Source organism: Helianthus annuus, chromosome 11 (genome assembly GCF_002127325.2).
Source record: "Helianthus annuus cultivar XRQ/B chromosome 11, HanXRQr2.0-SUNRISE, whole genome shotgun sequence".
Lineage (NCBI taxonomy): Eukaryota > Viridiplantae > Streptophyta > Magnoliopsida > Asterales > Asteraceae > Helianthus > Helianthus annuus.
In genome coordinates, this window is record NC_035443.2 from 5386749 (window position 1) to 5408951 (window position 22203).

The window sequence follows — 22203 nt, forward strand, 5'->3', positions numbered from 1 at the left end:
CCAATTTTGTTTGCACGACATCTGTAATGGCACAAGTGTTCGGTTTTATGGTTTTATTGACAACCGAACCAATTTCAACCAAATAATTAACATTGGTACAGGTATCAATGTTATCTTGATCGGTACGATATTCGTGTTTATGATTTTTAGATGATGTAAAACATGTGTTGATATCCTCTAGCCTCTAGGGTTGCTTGTTATACCGAGTGACGGTATCGTACCGTACTATAATGAACCGAACCGAATCATTACTGATTTCTTTTATTATTTTTTAAGATTATTTGAAAGTTTAAAGTGTATACTTTATTTTATATTTGGAAAATAAAGGTTCAACTAGAAACGTTCGCGTTTTAATGTGCCACAACGATAACGTCTGATGTAAGTTTTTGTCTGTGCTTTCTTGCCAATCTAAAACACGTGTCCATTTCCTCTTTGGCATATTTCTTTCGGTTGCTTTACCGGTGCCTTACAAAACCGACGTGATACCAATTGTAACCCCGTTGCGTAGCGCATGCATTCTTACTAGATATATATATAGAGAAAGTGTTAAGTACAATATGCCTAATCGTAAGATACGTACGTGGCGGCCAGATCATGACGCGGGTCATTCTTTTCACTCTCAAGGGCAAATTAGACAATTCCCTTCAATACCAGATTACGAGTCGTTACACCACGATCCCGGTATATATGATTCGGATTTGTTTCAGATATTTCAGAAATTTTAAAACTATATAGTACGGTCAAATCTCGGCAATTAGGGTTTCAATTAAATTCGATTACAATGGATCCACAGAGTAGTGCCAGACGAAATTTAAAAGACGGTGAAATGGAAGACAATCATGATTCGATTGAAGAAGTTCGAAATCCGAATTCAAACAACATGGGATCTGTCCAACATGCGTATTTACATGTTTTGTGTTTTCCAACATGCGTGATTATTTTTTCTATAATATGCGTGATTAGCAAAACACGTTATTACTAGATTTATGTAGCATGCTTTATTACAATATTATAACATGTGTTAGCAAAACACACTATTACTAGATTTATATAACATGCGTCATTACATAATTATAACATGCTCCATTACATTAGCAAAACACATTATTACTACATTTGTATAACATGTTTCATTACATAATTATAGCATGCTTCGTTAAATATTATAACATGCGTGATTAGCAAAACACATTCTTACTAGATTTATATAACATGCTTCGTTACATAATTATAACATGCGTGATTAGCAAAACACATTATTACTAGGTTTATATAACATGCTACATTACATAATTATAACATGCGTGATTAGCTAAGCACATTATTACTATATTTATGTAACATGCTTCATTACATACTTATAACACGCGTGATTAGAAAAAACACATTATTACTATATTTATGTAACGTGCTTGATTACATAATTATAACATACTTCATTACATAATTATAACATGCGCGATTAGAAAAAAAACATATTATTACTAGATTTATACAACATGCGATTATTTTTTTCTATAACATGCATGATTAGAAAACATGTTGAGCAGAGTAAAAAATGACTTCAGTAAGTTGAAGAGGAGTGTTGTAGTAGTCTATGAGGTTCTGTGGCAACATGAGGTTTATGGCTTAATTGTGTGATGTGTGCATAATCGGAAGCGAAAAGAATGTGTGTTGAATTGAAAACAATAACTGATATATTCTAGGGCTAGAATTTCGCTCCAATGATCAGTTTCCAAATCTCGTATGATAAATGAGAGAGTGAAATTGATAAATATGTCATTTTCTCCTAAATTTCTATTAGAATGTTTGCTTATTACGATCGTGCCACCACGTCTAATCAAGAGCAGATTGTATCTAATTGTGTGGTTGTGGTTATCACGTATGTAACGCATGATAACCAATATTGTACATTAACCGACCTATATATATATATATATATATATATATATATATATATATATATATATATATAAACCAACATGCATTTAAAACACATGTATATATCTATATATATATAATAACTATTAACCAAATGGTATCGCCAATTGTCCCCTACTATTGTTACTCAAACCACAACTACCAATTAATGAGGGGATGGATGGTATATATAGGCTTGGATAGTGCCTCTTCGAACCATTGCGATATTGAACTCACAACCCTTTTGAAAAGGTGCGTTGTATATAAATCGTGTTGGTTCACAAACAAATAATATATGTTTGTGATAAAGTCATGTGATGTCTATCATGATGGTTATAAGATAAGAGATGAAGTAGATGATGAAGGTAGTATTATAACAACCCTCGGTAAAACCGACACCCTCATAATAATTTTGACACACTAATATATCTTGAAATGTATCAATATGTCTTTATATGCACCCCGTATAGGAATACCGAGCCCAAAAATAGATTGTATATATATAATAAATTAAAAACACTAAAAATTTAAGCTGAGGCGGGCCGCATAGGACCTTACCTCAACTTAACGCGGGCCGCATTAAGATGTAACCGGACTCCGCTGAATTCTTTAGTTCATGCGGGCCGCGTATGAGTTCGTCTAAGTTCATGCGGGCCGCGAGCGACCTGGAATGTGGCACAGCCCGGTGATGACACGTGTCGTAACGCGTGTTGAACCTAGTGATGACCCGGATCAGCTACGCCTAGACCCCTAGGCCATGCGGGCCGCGTAAGCCCTGCCCATATCTCACGCGGGCCGCGAGAAGGTCAAGATCAGACCCTATAAATAGGACGCATCGGATTTCATTTTCGTTCGCTCAGATTTCAATTCTCAATCTCAATTTCTGTAGTGGCGTTATTATACCCGGGCATTATACCCCCTAATTAGCGAGGTTCTGCTACGATGTAAGTATTATAACCCCTGGAGACGTATTAGATACGCTGCCCGATTGATATAGGGTTCCGTAACGGCTGTCGTGGTTCTGCCCGACGTAGTCGTTGGAATACCGTCTCGGGGAGGGCATTACTAATGTTAAAATGGGTTATTATACTAACACACGTGCATTTGTGTAAATTATAGATATTCCCCAGGAAACCCTAAAGAATAACCTAAGACAGCAATGTGAGTGATCCTTCTTTTTGTGTAAATCTTTTTGTGAGTAATCCTCTGTTTGTTAACTGTTTTTACAAAACCTCACATGATTAATTATATATTAAGCAGTTATTGAGTATTTGTAAGAATACAATTATCGTGGGTATGTTGGGGTTTTGTATACAAAATTTGTTATCTCCTGGTTAAGGAGTAACATTTCCACAAGTCAGGTCTGACAGTACCAACGGGTGATAATTGATATAACTTGGAAACAAATGTAATTGCGGGATCGCCCTCAATACTGTTCACTGTGAAATTACTTTTTATTTAAACCTGATTAAAATGGGATTCACTCACCAGTATTTCCCACTGACAAAATATTTTTAAAACGCGTTTCAGGTAACAAAATGTGAAAGCCAAATAGAAGCCAGCTGGACAGCACTGAAGGCTTGGAAAAGTGGCAATAAAGTTACCTAAGAATAAAATGGATGTTTTTATTAAAAAAATAGGATTTATTCCTATAAAATGTGTGTACTGAAAACTTGGGTTTTACCCATATGTTTAATGTTATAAAACATGGTGGTTTACTCTGATTAAATATTTCCTAACTACGGTCCTGATGAAAATTTCCGCTGCCAAATTGGATAAATAAACGTGATACCACCAAAACTGGCTCACGGCCGCCCGTTCCCGGGAACTAGGGATCGGGGGCTGTGACAGAAGGTGGTATCAGAGCTATGCCACTGATTCAGCCACAGAAGTGTTCCGCTGACATCAAAATTCAAAGTGTTAGGAAATAAATTACGGGAATACGTGCATAATTTTATTTTCTTGCTATGTGTTATCTGACTATTTGTTAGTTTACAGTATGAGCGACCAAGGACCTTCTGACGCCTATCGTCAACTGTCTGGTTCGCCTAGGAGCGAAGGCACCTCCTCTTCTCAGCCTGCCCTCTCAGGGTACTCTGCTGACACAGAAGAAGGAATCTTTGTGTTTAACGCTCAATCTGAAGAGCCATTTCCTCAGAAAAAGAGGGGATGGTTCAGTAGGGGAGCACACGAGCGTAGGAAACGAATGAAAAAGTTGCAGGAACAGCGAGTGTTAGCCGCAGCAAAAAGAGAGACTGATGCCTATAATCAGGATATGCTAAATAGGGGCATAGCTAATATCCATATTTTAGCAACCACTGCTGCTGACCCAAACCTGGAACAAATGCTAGCACCTCAACCACAACCACAAAATCCTGACCAACCCATGGAAATAGAAAATCAAATAGAAATGCCTGATTACAACCCGGAGGAGATACCTAGGGTACCTGCACCAAATCCTCTAGACCCAAACAACTACGACCCCTGGTGGGATGATGTTAGAGACTACGTGCAACAAAACCCAATACAGGAAAATGTGCCAATGCCCAACTTAGGAGCTTATCCAGGGTTAGATCCTCAAGATCCCTACAACATTAGTGATGCATATGTTAGGGAAATTTTAGAGAATCCATACCCATACCAGGCCCCTATACCTCCATATCAGGAACCCGCACCACAGATTTTAAACCCAGTCCTAGAACCTGCACTCCCAATGAGTGCAGAAAATGTCCAAGAACTTAGGACCTTCGGTGAGGAAATTTTAGAAAGCAGTGAGAGAATGCGACAGGTGGGAGAACGCCTCGTATGGAAATACGACGAGCGTAATATGGATTTTTGGATGAATCCATATTAGTGAATGTGATGGCAGGAACGGTAGTAGTAATAATAATAAAATATAATATAATAATATATGTGTGTATGTGTTTAAAAAAAAAAACACTACGGACGCCTACTATTAGGAGTGATATCCAAATCTTGATGGGAGTTTTCCATTTCCTAATCTAGTGGACCCTCATCTTTGGATGGGTACTAACCACGTTAGGGTACGATGTTATCAAGTTAGAGGTGAAACTCGCATCTTGTTAACTAGTCCCATTCCTTGATTTTCGATCTCGCCAAAGTTTCGATTTACCCAATCGATTAAGGACGTGTAGTAACTGGAAGGACAAACATCGTTAGTCGCTCCTCGATGAGAATGTTTGTCTATTAGGCCAAAGCACGTTTCCTTAATTCGAAAAGGACTTCGATTCACTTTGGAATAGTCTATGTTACGTTCCGTGACACTCCATATTTATTGATAAAATCTCTTTTTATGCTATCTCAATTATCATGTGATTTATATTTGAGCGTTATCTTCAATTCAAATTTGGGAACACGAAGCACGTTATTATCGCAATCCAAAACAATTAATAACTACTCTCTCTCGTGAACAAACTAAATTTATATTGTTTTCATTATTCTATGTGTAACATCATGTCATTCTATGTGTAATACTATGTTAAACTATGTGAAACTATTTGGTGATCCATGTGAGAAACTATGTGCTATGTGATGCATACATGAAGTCAATTTTCCTAAACAAAAACATTATGATTAAAAGTCTCATCCATTTCTTGTTTTGAATTTCTAGATGTCATCATCTCGTCAGTACTCTCACTCTCCCAGAAAATCCAAGTTCCTTTTTATCAGATGTACACTATATTATCTTCGATCTTTTATGATGAAACTCTTCCTTGTCAATTTTGAACCATTTTTAGGATTTCACTTTTGCGCATACATCATACGATTATACATCATTAGCATGCATAATTTCACTTAATTTTAATTACACTTTCGTAACAACGAGGGAAGACATATCATCGAGATAGGAGTGATTTCCTTACCTTGACGATTAACTTCGCTTCTTTTCTCATCTTACAACGACCTCACCAACGGATTTGGGGTGATTCCCTTACCTAGGTGATCGTTACCAATACTTTCTTTAATAGATTATATTGCGTAAACACGATCATGTTTATACCTAAATCATTTATCATGTATTTCAAAATGCTTCATTTATTTAGACGTATCTCCTATTCTATAATCTATTTTCACATCGCTCGCATACACAAAAATTTTCAACGTTACCAAAAACGCGTATCACTATACTAAAGAATTCTAAATTTCCAATTGAGAATCAAACCAACTTTTCATACAGAATATTACAAATATTATCCGATCAGTTATAAAAACTCTTTTCAAGATCAACAAAAACATTTTATTAAGGACACCTTTCACGATCACCAGGTTCATATACCAAAATTCCTTTTCCTAAGGTTAAACCTTTTCACTAGAATCTGTAAACTTCGAAGTTAGTAATACAAAAAAAAAAAAAAAAAAAAAAAAACTTCTTAAACGATGCAAACTTTTTAATTCGAAGAACTTTTCAAAACCTCGCTTGATACGTTAATTAAATTCAAAACACGTGGGCAAGGAAACTTTATAAGGACGACAAATTTTCAGCTATGAAATTTTTTTTTAAAACCATAATAGCACTTCCATTCTTTTACAAAGTATCCTTTCGCATAATCAAAAGATGTTTTCCTTTATATTCTCTTTACAATTCACAAACTAGATTCTACATTCCTGACAACTCAATCTAATTTAACTTCACGTTTTGCACAACTATATATGTATATCATTTTACACGTTTTAGTCAATATCTCACAACAATCTCACGCGTGTCACTCGTTCTCTTTTTCCTTTCATATTCAAAACTTTAAACCTTTTATGCGCATAAACTCATGTATTTTAATTTTATATTATAAACAAAATCATTAATCCCTACGTCCATACTTATACATTTTATGCTTTCACTTATGTTCACACTTACGCATTTATGTTATACTCACGTCATTCGTTTGTGCTCAAATTGTGCTCACATTTATGCTCATTTTAATACACGTTATGCTTATACTTTTGCTCACACTCCTGGCATGCGTTTTATGTTTATGCTCACGTGCGTGTTCAAATTTAAACTTATACTATGCTCATGCTTTTTACTCAAAATTTATACATTCGCACATGTACACGGGCGAAACCCGAAGGATTCGTTTACGTTAGTCTTATACTATTTGGAACGCGAACATGCTTACATGTTACTTTTTTTATACGCACACAATCTTATTTTCAAAATTTATGTATACCTTGATTCATACGCAAATTAGTACAAGCTATGCGGATCATGCGACGATGGGTATAATCGCGGGTGCACACGGGATTATAGTAATAAGCGCATGAGAACCATAGAGTGTACTACTGTGTATGGTAAGACATGGAACATAACATGACACGAATAACGAAACGGACGTAACATGGTCAAAACATGGTGGATACACCGCTGGTACATCCTATATATAAGTGTTTTCACCACGTTACCAAACTTTCGTGAAACGTGCCATGAGAAATTCAGTGTTTTGCACACCTTTTTGGACCTAATGCAAACTTTAAACAACTTACAAACGCATTATGTCCGATTATCCAAGACGAAACTCCATTCTTACTACGCAACTTTTGTATATCCAATACTTATGCCATTCTTATACTTGCATCCACTTAGAGTCAATCGTTCACTTCCCTACTCCCACTATTCTCTATTATTCCATGTCTTTGATATGACTCCCATTCACAATCAAGTTTCATCTATTCCCTCTGTGGAATCCTTGGATGCCATCTTTTCAACAGTCTTCCTCTTAGATTTCGAGGACGAAATCTCCTAAAGTAGGGGAGACTGTAACATTTCGTATTTTCAAACTTTCCATTTTTGGAAAGTCTACTTGTACTTTCTACTTTTGTAAGTTGTACCTTTGTTGTACTTGATTCAAATTCCAAAATTGTACTCGAGACTTGAAATCATAATGAAATTGCATGATTTTATCCATATTTTGTGTTTGAATACTATGAATCATTGAAACTATGAAACTATGTTAAACACGTTGAAACTATGTTAAACACGTAAAAACAGAGGAATTCCATCTTAATTTCGACTCTTTAATTCATCGTTGCCAAGAGATTACCCTAAACCGTACAAAAATTTGGAATTTATACGCTAATTCGGTAAAAATATTGAAGTTCGGGTTAAATTTGATTATTATATTATTTTATTATTGTTTTAAATGGATAAAATAACAATTTAAATTAAATAAATTACTATTTTCTAAATTTTATTGGTTTTTAAGCATTTCCGTTAGCGAATCTGACCCCGTTAGTGAAAACCCGGTTAAATAACCTAACCTGGTTAGTTAGTGGCTAACCCAGTTAAGTCTAAGCCTTTATAAAAAAAAAATGAGTTTTAAGTGCATGGAACCGGACTCGAACCCGCGACCTCTGCTTGCACAAACAACACACCAACCGCTCAGCCGGGCATGCCACATCCAAACAAACCATTAGACTAACCCTTTTTATACTGACATTAAATGCACTAAACTAAAATTCAAATAAAAAGTGGCAGCGAGTCGGATTCGAACTCGCAACCTCAACGACAGAAATACGCAACGCACTCTAAGGTGAGTATACTTGACCCATTTTCTTTTTACACGTTTGGGTGTAGTATGCATTTCCTTATCAAAAACACAATGATAAACACTTTCATTGCACAATCTATCCATTTAAACATGAACATTTTCTTATGCAATGCACAAAATAATACATTATATATGAATACTTTGATACATCTTGATGCTTGTTAATACTCATATTCCCAAAAAAAAAAAAATTGGAAACTTATCATCAAGATAGGGGTGATTCCCAAACCTTGATGATTAGCTCCACTCACTTTCTAACTTCACCAACGAGCTAGAGGTGATTCTCTTACCTCGGAGGTAGTTACCGACTTTTATTCGTTCTCAATGAAATTTTATGATTGAACGTTCCTTTTCAAAAATTTTAGAATTTATTTCACGTGCATGCCAATACGATATACTGGATTCGTGTTCCTTGGGTTAAACTTTATGTGATAAACTTGTCATTAACTTCGTAAGAAGCCACACCTTAACATACTCGATGGGTTGACCTGTGTATTCACATGCCAGGGATACGTTAATCTTGTTAACTAAGTATGGCATGTGGATTGTTCTAAATTTTTATGAAATACGTTAATCTTAGATTTCGAGGACGAAATCTCCTAAAGTAGGGGAGACTGTAACATCCGCCAATTTTAGCGCTGTCGGTTGTAACGCCCCTCCCGTATATACGGGTATTGTTAGGTTTAATCTATTAACTCTATTAACTCTATTACCACCCTTTCGAGGGTTAGGCTATGTTAATTGCGTAACTATGGTTTGGACATGTGGATTTCATCGTTACGAGTATGACAGTTAATTGAATATCAGTTGTTCACATGGATTAGATTTGATAAACTATTAACTCTATTATGCTATATCAAACCTGTATACTCGCCAGCAATTATTTGTTGATTGTATTTTAAATGCATACTGCAGGTTGAGGATCCAAGAAAAACAAGAAAAGACTAGGATGGCTTAGAAACCCATCAACTATTTAAATTTCCAAATCTATGTTATGTATTTGAACTTTTCTATATATTGTATGAAACTTATGATTATCAATGAAATAAACTTTAATTATTGTCACAATTAGTGTTATGATGTCTTTGAACAGTTTGTACGTCTCATCTCGATGTTTCCGCCATCGGTTGGGGTGTGACAAGTGTTGTAGCTTTACATTTCAGTCGGTATTGTAATTTAAATTTCAGTACTAGTGGGTAATGATGCATACTATATAAATAGAGTAAAAGTCGCAATGCTCGACGCTTTTGGCTGAAAGTGCGTGTCATGTGATTGGCTATATTCAAATATTATTTGTGATATTAATATTTGGTAAATGTTTAAAATTCAGATGGCCGACGAGGGAAATCAAGATAATCTGAATAACGATAACCAGAGTAACATTAACGTGGTTAATGAGAATCCGGACAACAATAACAATGGAAACCAAATGGATAATAGTGTCGTTCAACACATAGTGGCACAAGGAATTATAGATGCAATGCCATTTATTATTCAAACGATTCAAGAAGCGAATAATAAAAGTAAGCATAGCAGTAAGCGACCAAGTGAACGGACCCATACTTCAAGCGCCCATTCCCAAAAGAAGAAGAACTATGCCATATGGTTGTTCTTACAAGGAATTCTGGTCCTGTAAACCAATAGAATTCTCGGGCAATGAAGGACCCATTGCAGCCCTACGTTGGATAGAGAACGCCGCGTAAGCCCTGCCCATATCTCACGCGGGCCGCGAGAAGGTCAAGATCAGACCCTATAAATAGGACGCATCGGATTTCATTTTCGTTCGCTCAGATTTCAATTCTCAATCTCAATTTCTGTAGTGGCGTTATTATACCCGGGCATTATACCCCCTAATTAGCGAGGTTCTGCTACGATGTAAGTATTATAACCCCTGGAGACGTATTAGATACGCTGCCCGATTGATATAGGGTTCCGTAACGGCTGTCGTGGTTCTGCCCGACGTAGTCGTTGGAATACCGTCTCGGGGAGGGTATTACTAATGTTAAAATGGGTTATTATACTAACACACGTGCATTTGTGTAAATTATAGATATTCCCCAGGAAACCCTAAAGAATAACCTAAGACAGCAATGTGAGTGATCCTTCTTTTTGTGTAAATCTTTTTGTGAGTAATCCTCTGTTTGTTAACTGTTTTACAAAACCTCACATGATTAATTATATATTAAGCAGTTATTGAGTATTTGTAAGAATACAATTATCGTGGGTATGTTGGGGTTTTGTATACAAAATTTGTTATCTCCTGGTTAAGGAGTAACATTTCCACAAGTCAGGTCTGACAGTACCAACGGGTGATAATTGATATAACTTGGAAACAAATGTAATTGCGGGATCGCCCTCAATACTGTTCACTGTGAAATTACTTTTTATTTAAACCTGATTAAAATGAGATTCACTCACCAGTATTTCCCACTGACAAAATATTTTTAAAACGCGTTTCAGGTAACAAAATGTGAAAGCCAAATAGAAGCCAGCTGGACAGCACTGAAGGTTTGGAAAAGTGGCAATAAAGTTACCTAAGAATAAAATGGATGTTTTTATTAAATAAATAGGATTTATTCCTATAAAATGTGTGTACTGAAAACTTGGGTTTTACCCATATGTTTAATGTTATAAAACATGGTGGTTTACTCTGATTAAATATTTCCTAACTACGGTCCTGATGAAAATTTCCGCTGCCAAATTGGATAAATAAACGTGATACCACCAAAACTGGCTCACGGCCGCCCGTTCCCGGGAACTAGGGATCGGGGGCTGTGACAAGTATAATGCAATTTGTTTGGACCACAAGTTAGGCGTTCATGGACAATTACTGGCACGATGTAGTAGAATAAACAGGGTAATTGGTAGCTTCACTATGGTATCGTCTTTTATTTAGTTGTAATTGCGTTTAGTTTCAGTTGTTCACATGTTCATAGCATTGCCATTAGGCTTTGGCCACATGGAATTCATGGCAAATTGGCGGATTGAATTGTTGAACCCAAACACAAGCCCTATATATGTTCTTGTAATGAGATAAACCCTGAAATAAATACATTTAAAATCATGTAACTTGAACACGACCCATTTATCTACCCGATTCAAATGGGTAGACATGTTATAGAAGGGTTGGCATGGTGTACTCAAGCGGTAGAATTGTTAGAGGGTTGTGACAAATAAATTGAACAATCGTAAGCGGGTTGGCAAGTCATGTTTAATTTAACATGTTAAACAAGTTAACCCTAATACGAACCTTTTAATGTAACAGGTGAAGCAAGTTAACCCAAACATCACTTATTTACTAAACACGTTAGATATGACAACCAAACCTAATTATTTTCTTATCATTTTTGTATGGGACTTTAGATCGTGTGAGTAATTACAATCCTAATTGCCATCATAACGCATCTTTGTTACTAAAACTCCATTAGTCATTTATAAACTACTAGAAAATTAACTATCAAGAGCAAAAAAAATCAACAACAGACAATTCCATTAGTAATTACCGACGATAATTCGATCAAACTTTTTGAGAACACGTAACCGACCCCTTTGTAAACCAAATCCGGATAATAATAAATAAAGTATAAATTTCTTTTATTAACCCCTCATTGTTTTTGTTATTTCATTAATATCACTTATATATTGTTAAGTTATATATAAACGATACTTCACGAACCAAGCGATATCACCACCTCCCAAACGACATCACCTTTCCTGAATAACGTCACACTTAAATGACACACTCGATCCCAATCAACACCTTGACCATCTAAGCAACAATACAAATCAAACTACACCTCCACATCCTACAAACGATAACCCCAAGCTCACCCTCAAACATTCCCAAGCGACATCATGCCTTATTACCAAACACACCTATTCCAAGCGGCATGTCCCTTCACTCCAAACGATAAAAGGTCTCGTTTGATACCTCATCCAAACGATACGACTATAAAACCAAATCACATCACCCTCAACTTGCAAACAACATCTCATTGTGCGTATCTTCTTCTTCAAGCACAAGAAACCTGATTCACCTACAAATGTTTTACGCGTATAAACATTCCAAATTACCTTATTCAATTAGGCCTAATATATAATATGTAATACTAATATATACACCCTTAAAACGTCCCAATTCATTCCTATTTTTTATATTTATAATCAAATCAAATCTCCATTAAAGATATAAAAATATCAAAAATTTATAACAAAAATTCAGCCATATTAACACCTCCTACTGATTCTATACTACATCTCCACCTCTCTCACATAAACCTTCACCCTCAATTCGTGCAAACAACCTCTACAACTCGCAAATTCAAGGCAAATGATTTCTAGGGGTTGGAACTTCATCTCACGGGTTCTCGTTTGATTCTCAACCAATTAAGGTAGTTCTTGAGCTAAATTATTTAGTTTTTCGAGCACTACAATACCCCTCTATCCATTCCTGTGATAGAGGGCTTATAAATTTGTATTTAATATCTTGTATTTCTAGGGTTGTTAAGTTATAGATTTGGGGCTTTTTGATATTTGGTCGTTTGATGAATCGATGATAGTTTACAGATCTTTATCATATAATAATATGTTGTATAATTTTTGAGAATTTTTTGACAACTTTTGGATTTATTGCAATTTTAACCATTATATATATGATAGAAATTGTATAAAAATACGAAAATAGTCAAATGAAAATTTTATAAATAATATTCTGAATTTTCCAGAAAATATACAAGTTAACGAATTTTTATAATAAATTTCATGTTTTCTCAATACATTATTTAAAAGAAAATATTCTACTAAATTATAGAATAATTAAGCCTTTTTATAAAATAATGCTTTTTAAATATAGCATTTAATTTGAATTTTTTTACTCTTTACTGGAAAAATCCAATATTAGTTTTGCATACCAAATACTAACTTAGACTATGTGGTGAATCATGGATATAGATAGAAGTCAAAGAAAATGTTCAAATAATGTTAATGTAAAGTAACTGAAAGTGAAGTTTCCTAGATTGTTCATCAAGAGAACAATTATTAAAGATTCAAAAGCTCATGTCATGTGTAGAGGGAAAGTAAGACCTTTCTTTATTTCTTTTATTATTATTATTATTATTATTATTATTATTATTATTATTATTATTATTATTATTATTATTATTATTATTATTATTATTATTATTATTATTATCAGAGTGAATTGCAAGTTTTGTCCTTTATCTTTAGGCCATTTTGCAAGTTTTGTCCTTTATGTTTAAATTTGACGAGTCTTGTCCTTTATGTTTGAAAATCAAGCACGTTTTACCCTTTGGGGCAAAACATGCTTGATTTTTAAGGACAAAACGTGCTTGATTTTTTAAATATAAGGACAAAACGTGCTTGATTTTTAAACATAAAGGACAAAACTCGTCAAATTTAAACATAAAGGACAAAACTTGCAAAATGGCCTAAAGATAAAGGACAAAACTTGCAATTCACTCTTATTATTATTATTATTATTATTATTATTATTATTATTATTATTATTATTATTATTATATAGAGATTTTTCTAGTATCTATAGTTTTTATGGCTTATTAAATGAGATTTAGGAGATTTATCTAATAGTGACAACAAACGAAATATACACTTGCATCCGAACCGGAGAAAACCCTCACCTAGGGCCAAAGCCGTGAACACTCGCCCGAAGGTACGACAATGCAGTGAGGTAAAACCCGCTCAGTTCAAGGATCGAACTAGCGATCTCCACCTTTTCGCCTAGTCTCCCATCATCAACAGGTGCAGCAGAAAATAATGGGGAGGACATGAATCAAACTTAGGTTCCTTTGAACACCAAGTCTCTCCCTTACCACTCTACCACCTTATCTTATAAGTGGAAAATGTATCACATATACTAAGGGTTTAAAAGTAAATTAAAAAAAATATATATACTTTAATTTTTAATTGGATTTCCAAAATACAATAGTTATTATTTAGTTAGATTTCAAAGTTTCTTAAAATAAAAGAGAGTTTAAAATTAACGAGTTTTATTAGGCTATTAGGTATGGTTATTACCTAAATAATCATCATCATCCTTCACGTTATTGCTATGTCACGTCACATTCATCCATCACCCTATATGTTGTTGACCATAATTCTCACTATCATCCACTATACTCCCTCACCAATCAAAATCCGCTAATTAATTGAAAGAGAGGCATGGTTGTCATGACTTAAACCATGCGAACCACCATGGTTTGAGAAGAGAGGCGGTATACATCTTCCACGTGGTAATCCATGATCTAATCCACCACCCCATACCACATAGCTTTAGTATAATTAGTATTTTGTTAAAAATTATTATTATTAAAAATAGAGATGTGTATTTAATAAGAGAGATATGTGAGGAAAAATGATGAGACATGTTATGAGAAATCCTACTTTATATTGTATGGTATTGTATAGATATAAACTTTATATTTTCAATAATTGATTTTCAATACTTTATAAACTTTTCAATCTATAATAAAACGACGTAAAATGAAAAAAATGCTTTATATATTTTCTTGACCTTCATAATTTCATTCCCCACGTACTATTTTTCTACCAATTAATTGATTTCATTATTAACCATCAAACCGCACACCCCACCCACCCCCAACCAATTATTTCCCTTGTTATATTCCATTTCTACTCTCTACCATTCTCCCTACCTCTTCATAACATCCTTCAAACAAATCTTTTTGAACAAAACCTTTAATACAAAAATGGTCAACCATGGCGTTTTTGACAATAATATCATCTTAGACTTGACTCTTAGTTCATCCATGTTGCAACACAACACCACCAAGAAGCCTTGCAACCGCCCGAATTTCGACCCTTCCTTAACGTTGGCTCTTTCGGGTGATCATGGCATAACCAAGAAGAAACATGCATGTGATCATGGCGGTTTGTATGGACAAGATAGCGGTAGCGGTGGTGGTGGTGGTTCATCGTTAATCTCGGTAGCGAGTGTGTGTGTTAAGAGGGAGAGAGAGGTGAAGAGTGAAGTGATTAGCACAACAAGTGAGGTTGAAGAAGAAGAAGATGAAGATGATGATAATAGTGTTAATGGTAGGAAGAAACTTAGACTTACAAAGGCACAATCTGCACTTCTTGAAGAAGCTTTCAAACATCATAGTAGTTTGAACCCTGTACGCTTTTTCTTTTTGATAGATTTTTACTATTTTTTTTTCTAAATTATACAAGGTTTTCACTATTTTTTTTCAAACTGAGGGGGTCAGTGGCGCAGCTTTCAAGGGGCCGGGGGCGCCCGAGCCCCTGAACTTTTCGCTCAGTAGTGTTATGTATGTACGTTTCGTATAGAATTTTTTAGATATATACGTTTTCGACCCCCCGATTTTATAATTTTTTTTACTTATATTAGAATTTTTAGGTTTGGTGACTTCCGACCCCCCAGTGGAAATTTTCAAGCTTCGCCACTGGAGGGGGTTTCTAGGAACCCCTAAAACATCCCTGGATACACCCCTAACAATGATCGTTATATTCGAGTAAGTTTGGGGTTTTTAAGGTTTATTAATTAAAACTAACGATGATTATTGTTGAATATTAGCAGAAACAAAAGCAAGAGCTTGCAAGGGAGCTAAAGTTGAGGCCTAGGCAAGTTGAAGTTTGGTTTCAAAACAGAAGAGCCAGGTATGATTTTTTTACTTTCTTGAAAAGCTAAGATATTAATAAAAAATGATCTACAATTATATATTTATCTAAAATATGTATATATTTGTTGTAGGATAAAATATGTATGTATTTGTTGTTAAGATCAATATGTTAAAAAGAATGAAATTATAGTTACGTACAAAACTTGAACTACAATTAATATTAATCTACTATATGTATTGTTATCATTAATACTATTAAAAGACTTATACTTTACTTAAAAAAAGACACATACTTTTATTAAATATTAGAAATTATGATGGTTACGTTGAAATTGACTAAACTCTTCAAACCGATCGTTGTTCATACTGTAGCAAGTCGCCAGGTTAGATACTGAAACTTTAGCCCATCGCATTATAGCCTAGTGGCATATTAAGGGTGAGCTAAGGCTTAGAGCCCATTAGGTCGTGGGTTCGATTCCTACAAGGAGGCTTTTGTCATATTTATTAGGTTTTCTCCTGAATTGGTGTATATGCATTATTGCTTAGTGGAGATGAATATGATCAGATGATTTTGCTGGTGGCACGATAATACTACAGTGGTCCGTCAGTGATTCAAATTTGCCGTTAAAAAGATACTAAAACTGTACATTTGGTTCACACGGTTTGATAGTTTGACGATTCGTCTAGTTTGAAACTTGGAATCAAATGTGTAAACTTAACCTTTACTATTTTTATAGTTTTTTTTTTCTAGAATATATAGTTGTGAATATGTATTATTGTCCAAAATTGTCCAAAATTATAAAGAAACAAAAACAACCATGGTAATAACGTTTTTTTAGAAAAGTATTTAATTCTTACAGTTTTGTTTCTTATTGACTTAATAAAAACTTATAGAAATGTTATTCAAAAAATAAGAAAAAGTTATTATTCTACAGTTAGTTACTTAGTTGCTTAATAATTGTTTCAATTAATATCAATATTAGGTTCTAGTAAATATAATACTAATTTTGACTTTTGTAATTAAAGGACAAAGTTGAAGCAAACAGAAGTGGACTGTGAATACTTGAAGAAATGTTGTGAGACTTTAAAGGAGGAGAACACTAGACTCCACAAAGAGCTTCAAGAACTGAAAGCACTCAAACAGTCAACTCAGCCACCATACATGCAGCTGCCGGCGGCCACCCTCACCATGTGTCCGTCGTGCAAACGCATCGGCGACACCACTTCCTCTGCTAATACCCGTCCTTTCTCCATCACTCCAAAACCGCACTTCTTTAATCCGTTCAACAATCCATCTGCGGCTTGTTAATTAGATGGGAGTATGAGTTGTCGTTCTAAAAAAAAATACTTATTTAATTACATTTTTTAGTTTTATTTTTTTTACTTTTAACTAGTCATTAAAAGCATTCATGTTAATTACCACTCTAATTAATCATCCATGCACAACCCTGATCATATCTTATTTTTAGAGTCAAGGGTTTGTCATGATTAGTGAGAGATTTAATTATTTATGTTTGTAGACATTTATCCGTGTAAATATTTCAAGTTTAAGCTTTTGTATTTCAGGATACATATTTAATATAATGCTAAAGAGATTATTGACATTTTTATCACATTTTAAGTTAAGAGTAAAATGTCATTTTGTCCACGAGGTTAGGTCAATTTTGCGAATTTTGTTCAAATATTTGTTTTTTCGCATCTGGATCAAAAAGATTTGAAATTTTGTCATTTTCATCCAACTCGTTAACTCCATCCATTTTTCTCTGTTAAGTCAAGGGTATTTTAGTATTTTTTGTTAACTTAAAGGACAATTCAATATTTTCCAGGGGTATTCGGTCTTTTTTACATAATGTGAAAAAGATCGAATTGCCCTTTAAATTAACAAAAAAGACGTAAATACCCCTGCCTTATCGGAGAAAAATGGATGAAGTTAATGAGCTGGATGAAAATGGCAAGATTTCAAATCAGTTGAGAGGTATATTAATTGGCCCGTCAATGTGCCCTTTATGCAATATGGCGAGCGAATCTGCGGACCATATTTTTGCGTCCTGTTACGTGGCTTCGGTGATCTGGAACGCGGTAAGTAGATGGTGTGGGTTGGATCCGATTGATGTCTCCTCAGTTCGTGATATCTTCGAGATTCACCGTTTAGCGGCCGACTCAAGTTATAAACGTCAAGTGATCGACGCTATCATTACGACGACATGCTGGACATTATGGAAAACCCGAAACAACATCATCTTCAACAACGGTTCGTTTAAAGTGGATGGCATTAAAGGCGAAGTCAAATCGTCCAGCTTCCTTTGGGTTAAGTATAGGGCTAAAAGGATAAATGTCGAGTGGAATAGATGGATCTCTTTTGATTTGTAATTTCCTTTCCTGTTTGTTTGTTTGTTTGGTCCCTCATCTAGCTTCTTGTTAGCGGGGTTTGGTTCAATGAAATTTGCCGTTCAAAAAAAAAAGTTGGATATAGATATCGAAAAACAAACCTTTAGACGAAAGTCGCAAAACTAACCAAACCTCAGGAACAAAAATAGCATTTTACTCTTGATTTAATGTTTGAATGTTTATTTGTCACCAATATTTTTTGTGGACTTAATGTGAATATTTGACAAATTATTTCTTCGAGTTCGTTTGGTCAATTATCCTATATATTAAAAAACCAACGTTATGAATAGTACCAGGGGCATTTCAGGGACTTAACCTCTGCCTCCCTCACTTCACCATCTCTTTTGTAGCCCTAAACCACACAAGAAACATCAGCAAGCAACAGATTACACAGACAGAGATGAGCGGCGGTGCACCTCATCGACCCCTTTCATCTTCTCCACCCTAATTTCATCTGACATACCCCCAACCTACCATCACCGTTCCACCAACCATCTCCGGCAATAGTATCCTGGGACACGTGACAAGCCGCGTATGGCGGCGACTGCACAAGAAAAGAGAAGAGAGAGAGAAACGAAGAGCGTGAGAGATGAGAAAGAGAAATCAGAGACGGCGACGATCCGCCGTCAGCGGCGGAGCCGCGGCGGCAGCGATGTTTGGCCGACGATGTTTACGGTAACACCCCCTGCTACTTCTCATTCTATTCCTTTTTTTATTGAATGTCCAATAATGTTCTGTTGGTTGTTCACTCGGTTCAGGTTTCGGGTTTCCGTTCACTCGAGCCTCGGGTCAGCGATTTCGGTTCAGTTTGTGACGGTATGTCTCACCTCAAATTGCTTTGTATCCGTATGTAAACTTAGCGAAAGGGATATATGTTTCAATCCAACCATCATGAATTTCTAAATGGCATGTTCTTTCTTACTGATATTGTAAACATATTGCTGGTGTTCACAAATCTTGTCTTTTTAATACGTAAAATAATGTCGCTGTGATAAAACAACATATAGAGAAAAATGATTGGAATCTATTTTTTTTCCCAAAAGAGGATGAATTTGGGATAAAAGTGAAGGTTTCGTATTTCAATACATATCAAGTTCACGTTACGGTTCAACTTCATTTCGGTCGACTTAGGTCAACTCAGCTTTGGTTCGGTTCGACAAGTCAACATCGGTCAGCATTGATTTGGGTCAGCTTAGGTCTCAGCTCAAGTGCGGGTCTCGGTGCTGCTTGGTTCAACCCGGTTCGACTCGGTATAACGCGTATGTTAATTTCACTATTTTGTATTTTGCACACAGATTTCAGTTGATTGTTCATAGATCGTTTTTCTCAGCTTGCGGATTATTAAATCCTAGCATTTTATGAAATTATTGAATAATTGGAATTGAATTTGATTGTTGATGTGTTGTTTTGACTTTTGACAGTCTATGGCTTGTGTATTTCAAATTCTGGCGTTGAAGTCTTATTCGTTGTCGTCGGCGATTGTGAATGAGAGTGATGAATGTGCTATTGTGAAGGAGAATTTCGATTCGGTGAGGCACCAGAAAGAGAAACATAGTATGTTTACAAGCGTATCGCCTCTCGGTAGCCGAAGGTAACTAACTACCTTCAACTATATGCTATGCTTGATTGATTACATTTCATATACTATTCTTTGCATCATGTTGAGTAATGTAGAATGTGACTGATAAGCTCTTTGGTACCTGGTTAGAATGGTGCATTTGGTGTTATAGGTATGTATTCAGTTTAGTTGGAGAATGTGAATAGAAATTTCAGCTAAGATATGGAAGTTTGTGAGATACAAACATTAAACTGTTGTATTGGTTGAATATATCACCAGTCACCTAAATGACTTGTTCTGGATCAATGAATACCATTTATCACACAGGCATTATCACTAAGAAGGGCGTTTGGTCAACACAACACGTTTCAAAGGGACCTTAAGTTAAGAAGCGCGGCGCAACGCGCGCGCCGAAAAATACCTAGTTTATCTTAGTTTGTCAAAAGTTGTGCACGTCTTCCAAAGGTCATCCAAACAATATATGTATAGTACGTGTACGCGGATATATATCTAATCTAACTTATAATAAAAGATTTCAAATAATGGCACATTATATACTCTCCTTCAACCTTATAATTTTATTTATATTTTTTTAATAATTTTCTTTGAATATTATTATTAAGATTAATATTAATTAATAACCAATATATACATATCACTTATTTTTATCCTTATTTTTATAAAAAATTAATAAATAATTTTAATGTTGCAATTTAGACCCTTTGCTTTTTACTTTTAACCCAAAGTTTTTCATCTTTTGCAATTTAATCCCAACTCTTTTTTATTTTCAATTTTGGTCCATCACACTTTTCATCTTTCCCAAGTTTTTCGTTTCGTTCTAAATTTTGTTAGTTAACGCACTGCAACGTGCGTGTGGGGTTCAACATTTTTTTGTATATTTTTTCCCGTTTGACTAGCCCATCGCGTCACATTTATTTTTCTGCGTTTGACAAGTTCGTTCAACACGCGGGTCCTGGATGGACTTAGTTATTTTTTCTATGTTTTACGTTTCGGTTTAATTTCTCAGCAACGAGCGTGTGTGATTCAAAGATTTTACGTCTGCTTTTCGCTTGGCGTTGTTTTTCCTGTTTTTATTTATTTTGTTTTTACGAGCTTTTTCGGTGTTGGTGGTCGCTAATAATTGTATAGTATTGCTACTATTTAACACAGTTTTATGACAAACGCTGCAACGCAGGGGTTTAGTACTAGTATATATATATATATATATATATATATATATATATATATATATATATAGAGAGAGAGAGAGAGAGAGAGAGAGAGAGGCCGGTTATCATACAAATAACCTAATCGTACATTATGTACGCGTCATCCACAACCGTCGGATCATCTTTCTTAAACAGCGCGTTTTTCTATTAAATTTATCAACATAGGATTAATAAAAAAGAAACCGCCAAGGTTAAAATCGTCAAATTTAAGATCAAAACACCTGATAAACGGCAAACAAAACCTCAAAAATCATAACGAAAGATCCTAAATCAAAACCAAAAACGAAATTATAACAATTAACCAAAAAATCGATCGATTCTTATTCACCAAATCGATCGATTCCTATTCACCAAATTCTTCTGAGAAAATGAACTTCTGATGAATTTAGAAATTCTGTATGCACTGACTATCGAAGAAGATGATGCAGATTGTCAAATCATGTGCGAAAACGTCGACAATGCAAATGCGAATTCGGTATAAAAAGAATTCTTTGACGTTTCATATAGTTTGCGAATTCATGGGATGCATATGCGATATCAGTAAAAAGTTAAGAATTCTTTGAGATTTCATATAGTTTGCGAATTTCATGATAATGCACATGCGATCTCAAAAATTTTCAAAAAACTCTTCATATAGTGTGCGATTTTAGATAATTTACACATGCGATATCATAAAAAAGGATATTTAAATGTTTGTTTCTTACAGTTTGCGAATTGCTTTCGAATCAAGTGCGATTTCGAATAAGGAAGAGTGCAAAAAAAACTTTAAAAAAATACTTTGTAATAAAAATGCAAAAAAAAAAAAAAAAACTACCAATCTTAAAAACTAAAAATGATATTATTATATATAAAAAAACTTAATTTATTAACGATGTGACTATAATTTGACATGTAATGATGAATTTTAC

General features: G+C 34.8%; 2 protein-coding genes across 5 annotated transcripts; both read left to right on the plus strand.

The window, feature by feature from the left end:
• Positions 1–15052: 15052 nt before the first annotated feature.
• On the plus strand, positions 15053–17701 carry LOC110889319 (homeobox-leucine zipper protein HAT22). 2 transcript variants are annotated; one of them, XM_022136830.2, is made up of 3 exons: positions 15053–15655; positions 16078–16157; positions 17147–17701. In XM_022136830.2, exons 1-3 carry the CDS (start codon positions 15230–15232, stop codon positions 17427–17429), a joined length of 789 nt encoding a protein of 262 aa, XP_021992522.1. In that variant the 5' UTR covers positions 15053–15229; the 3' UTR covers positions 17430–17701. The 2 variants fall into 2 exon arrangements, with proteins under 2 accessions (XP_021992522.1, XP_021992521.1); XM_022136829.2 differs by having other exon boundaries at positions 15060–15655; positions 16075–16157.
• A 1108-nt stretch (positions 17702–18809) lies between these two features.
• LOC110889317 lies at positions 18810–20416 on the plus strand. Of its 3 annotated transcripts, none has more exons than XM_022136826.2 (4): positions 18810–19183; positions 19267–19324; positions 19552–19758; positions 19930–20416. In XM_022136826.2, the coding sequence occupies exons 1-4, from the start codon at positions 19043–19045 to the stop codon at positions 19995–19997; spliced, it is 474 nt and encodes a 157-aa protein (XP_021992518.1). In that variant the 5' UTR covers positions 18810–19042; the 3' UTR covers positions 19998–20416. The 3 variants fall into 3 exon arrangements, with proteins under 3 accessions (XP_021992518.1, XP_021992517.1, XP_021992519.1); XM_022136825.2 differs by having other exon boundaries at positions 19552–19767; positions 19930–20398; XM_022136827.2 differs by having other exon boundaries at positions 19640–19767; positions 19930–20391.
• The last annotated feature ends 1787 nt before the right edge of the window (positions 20417–22203 follow it).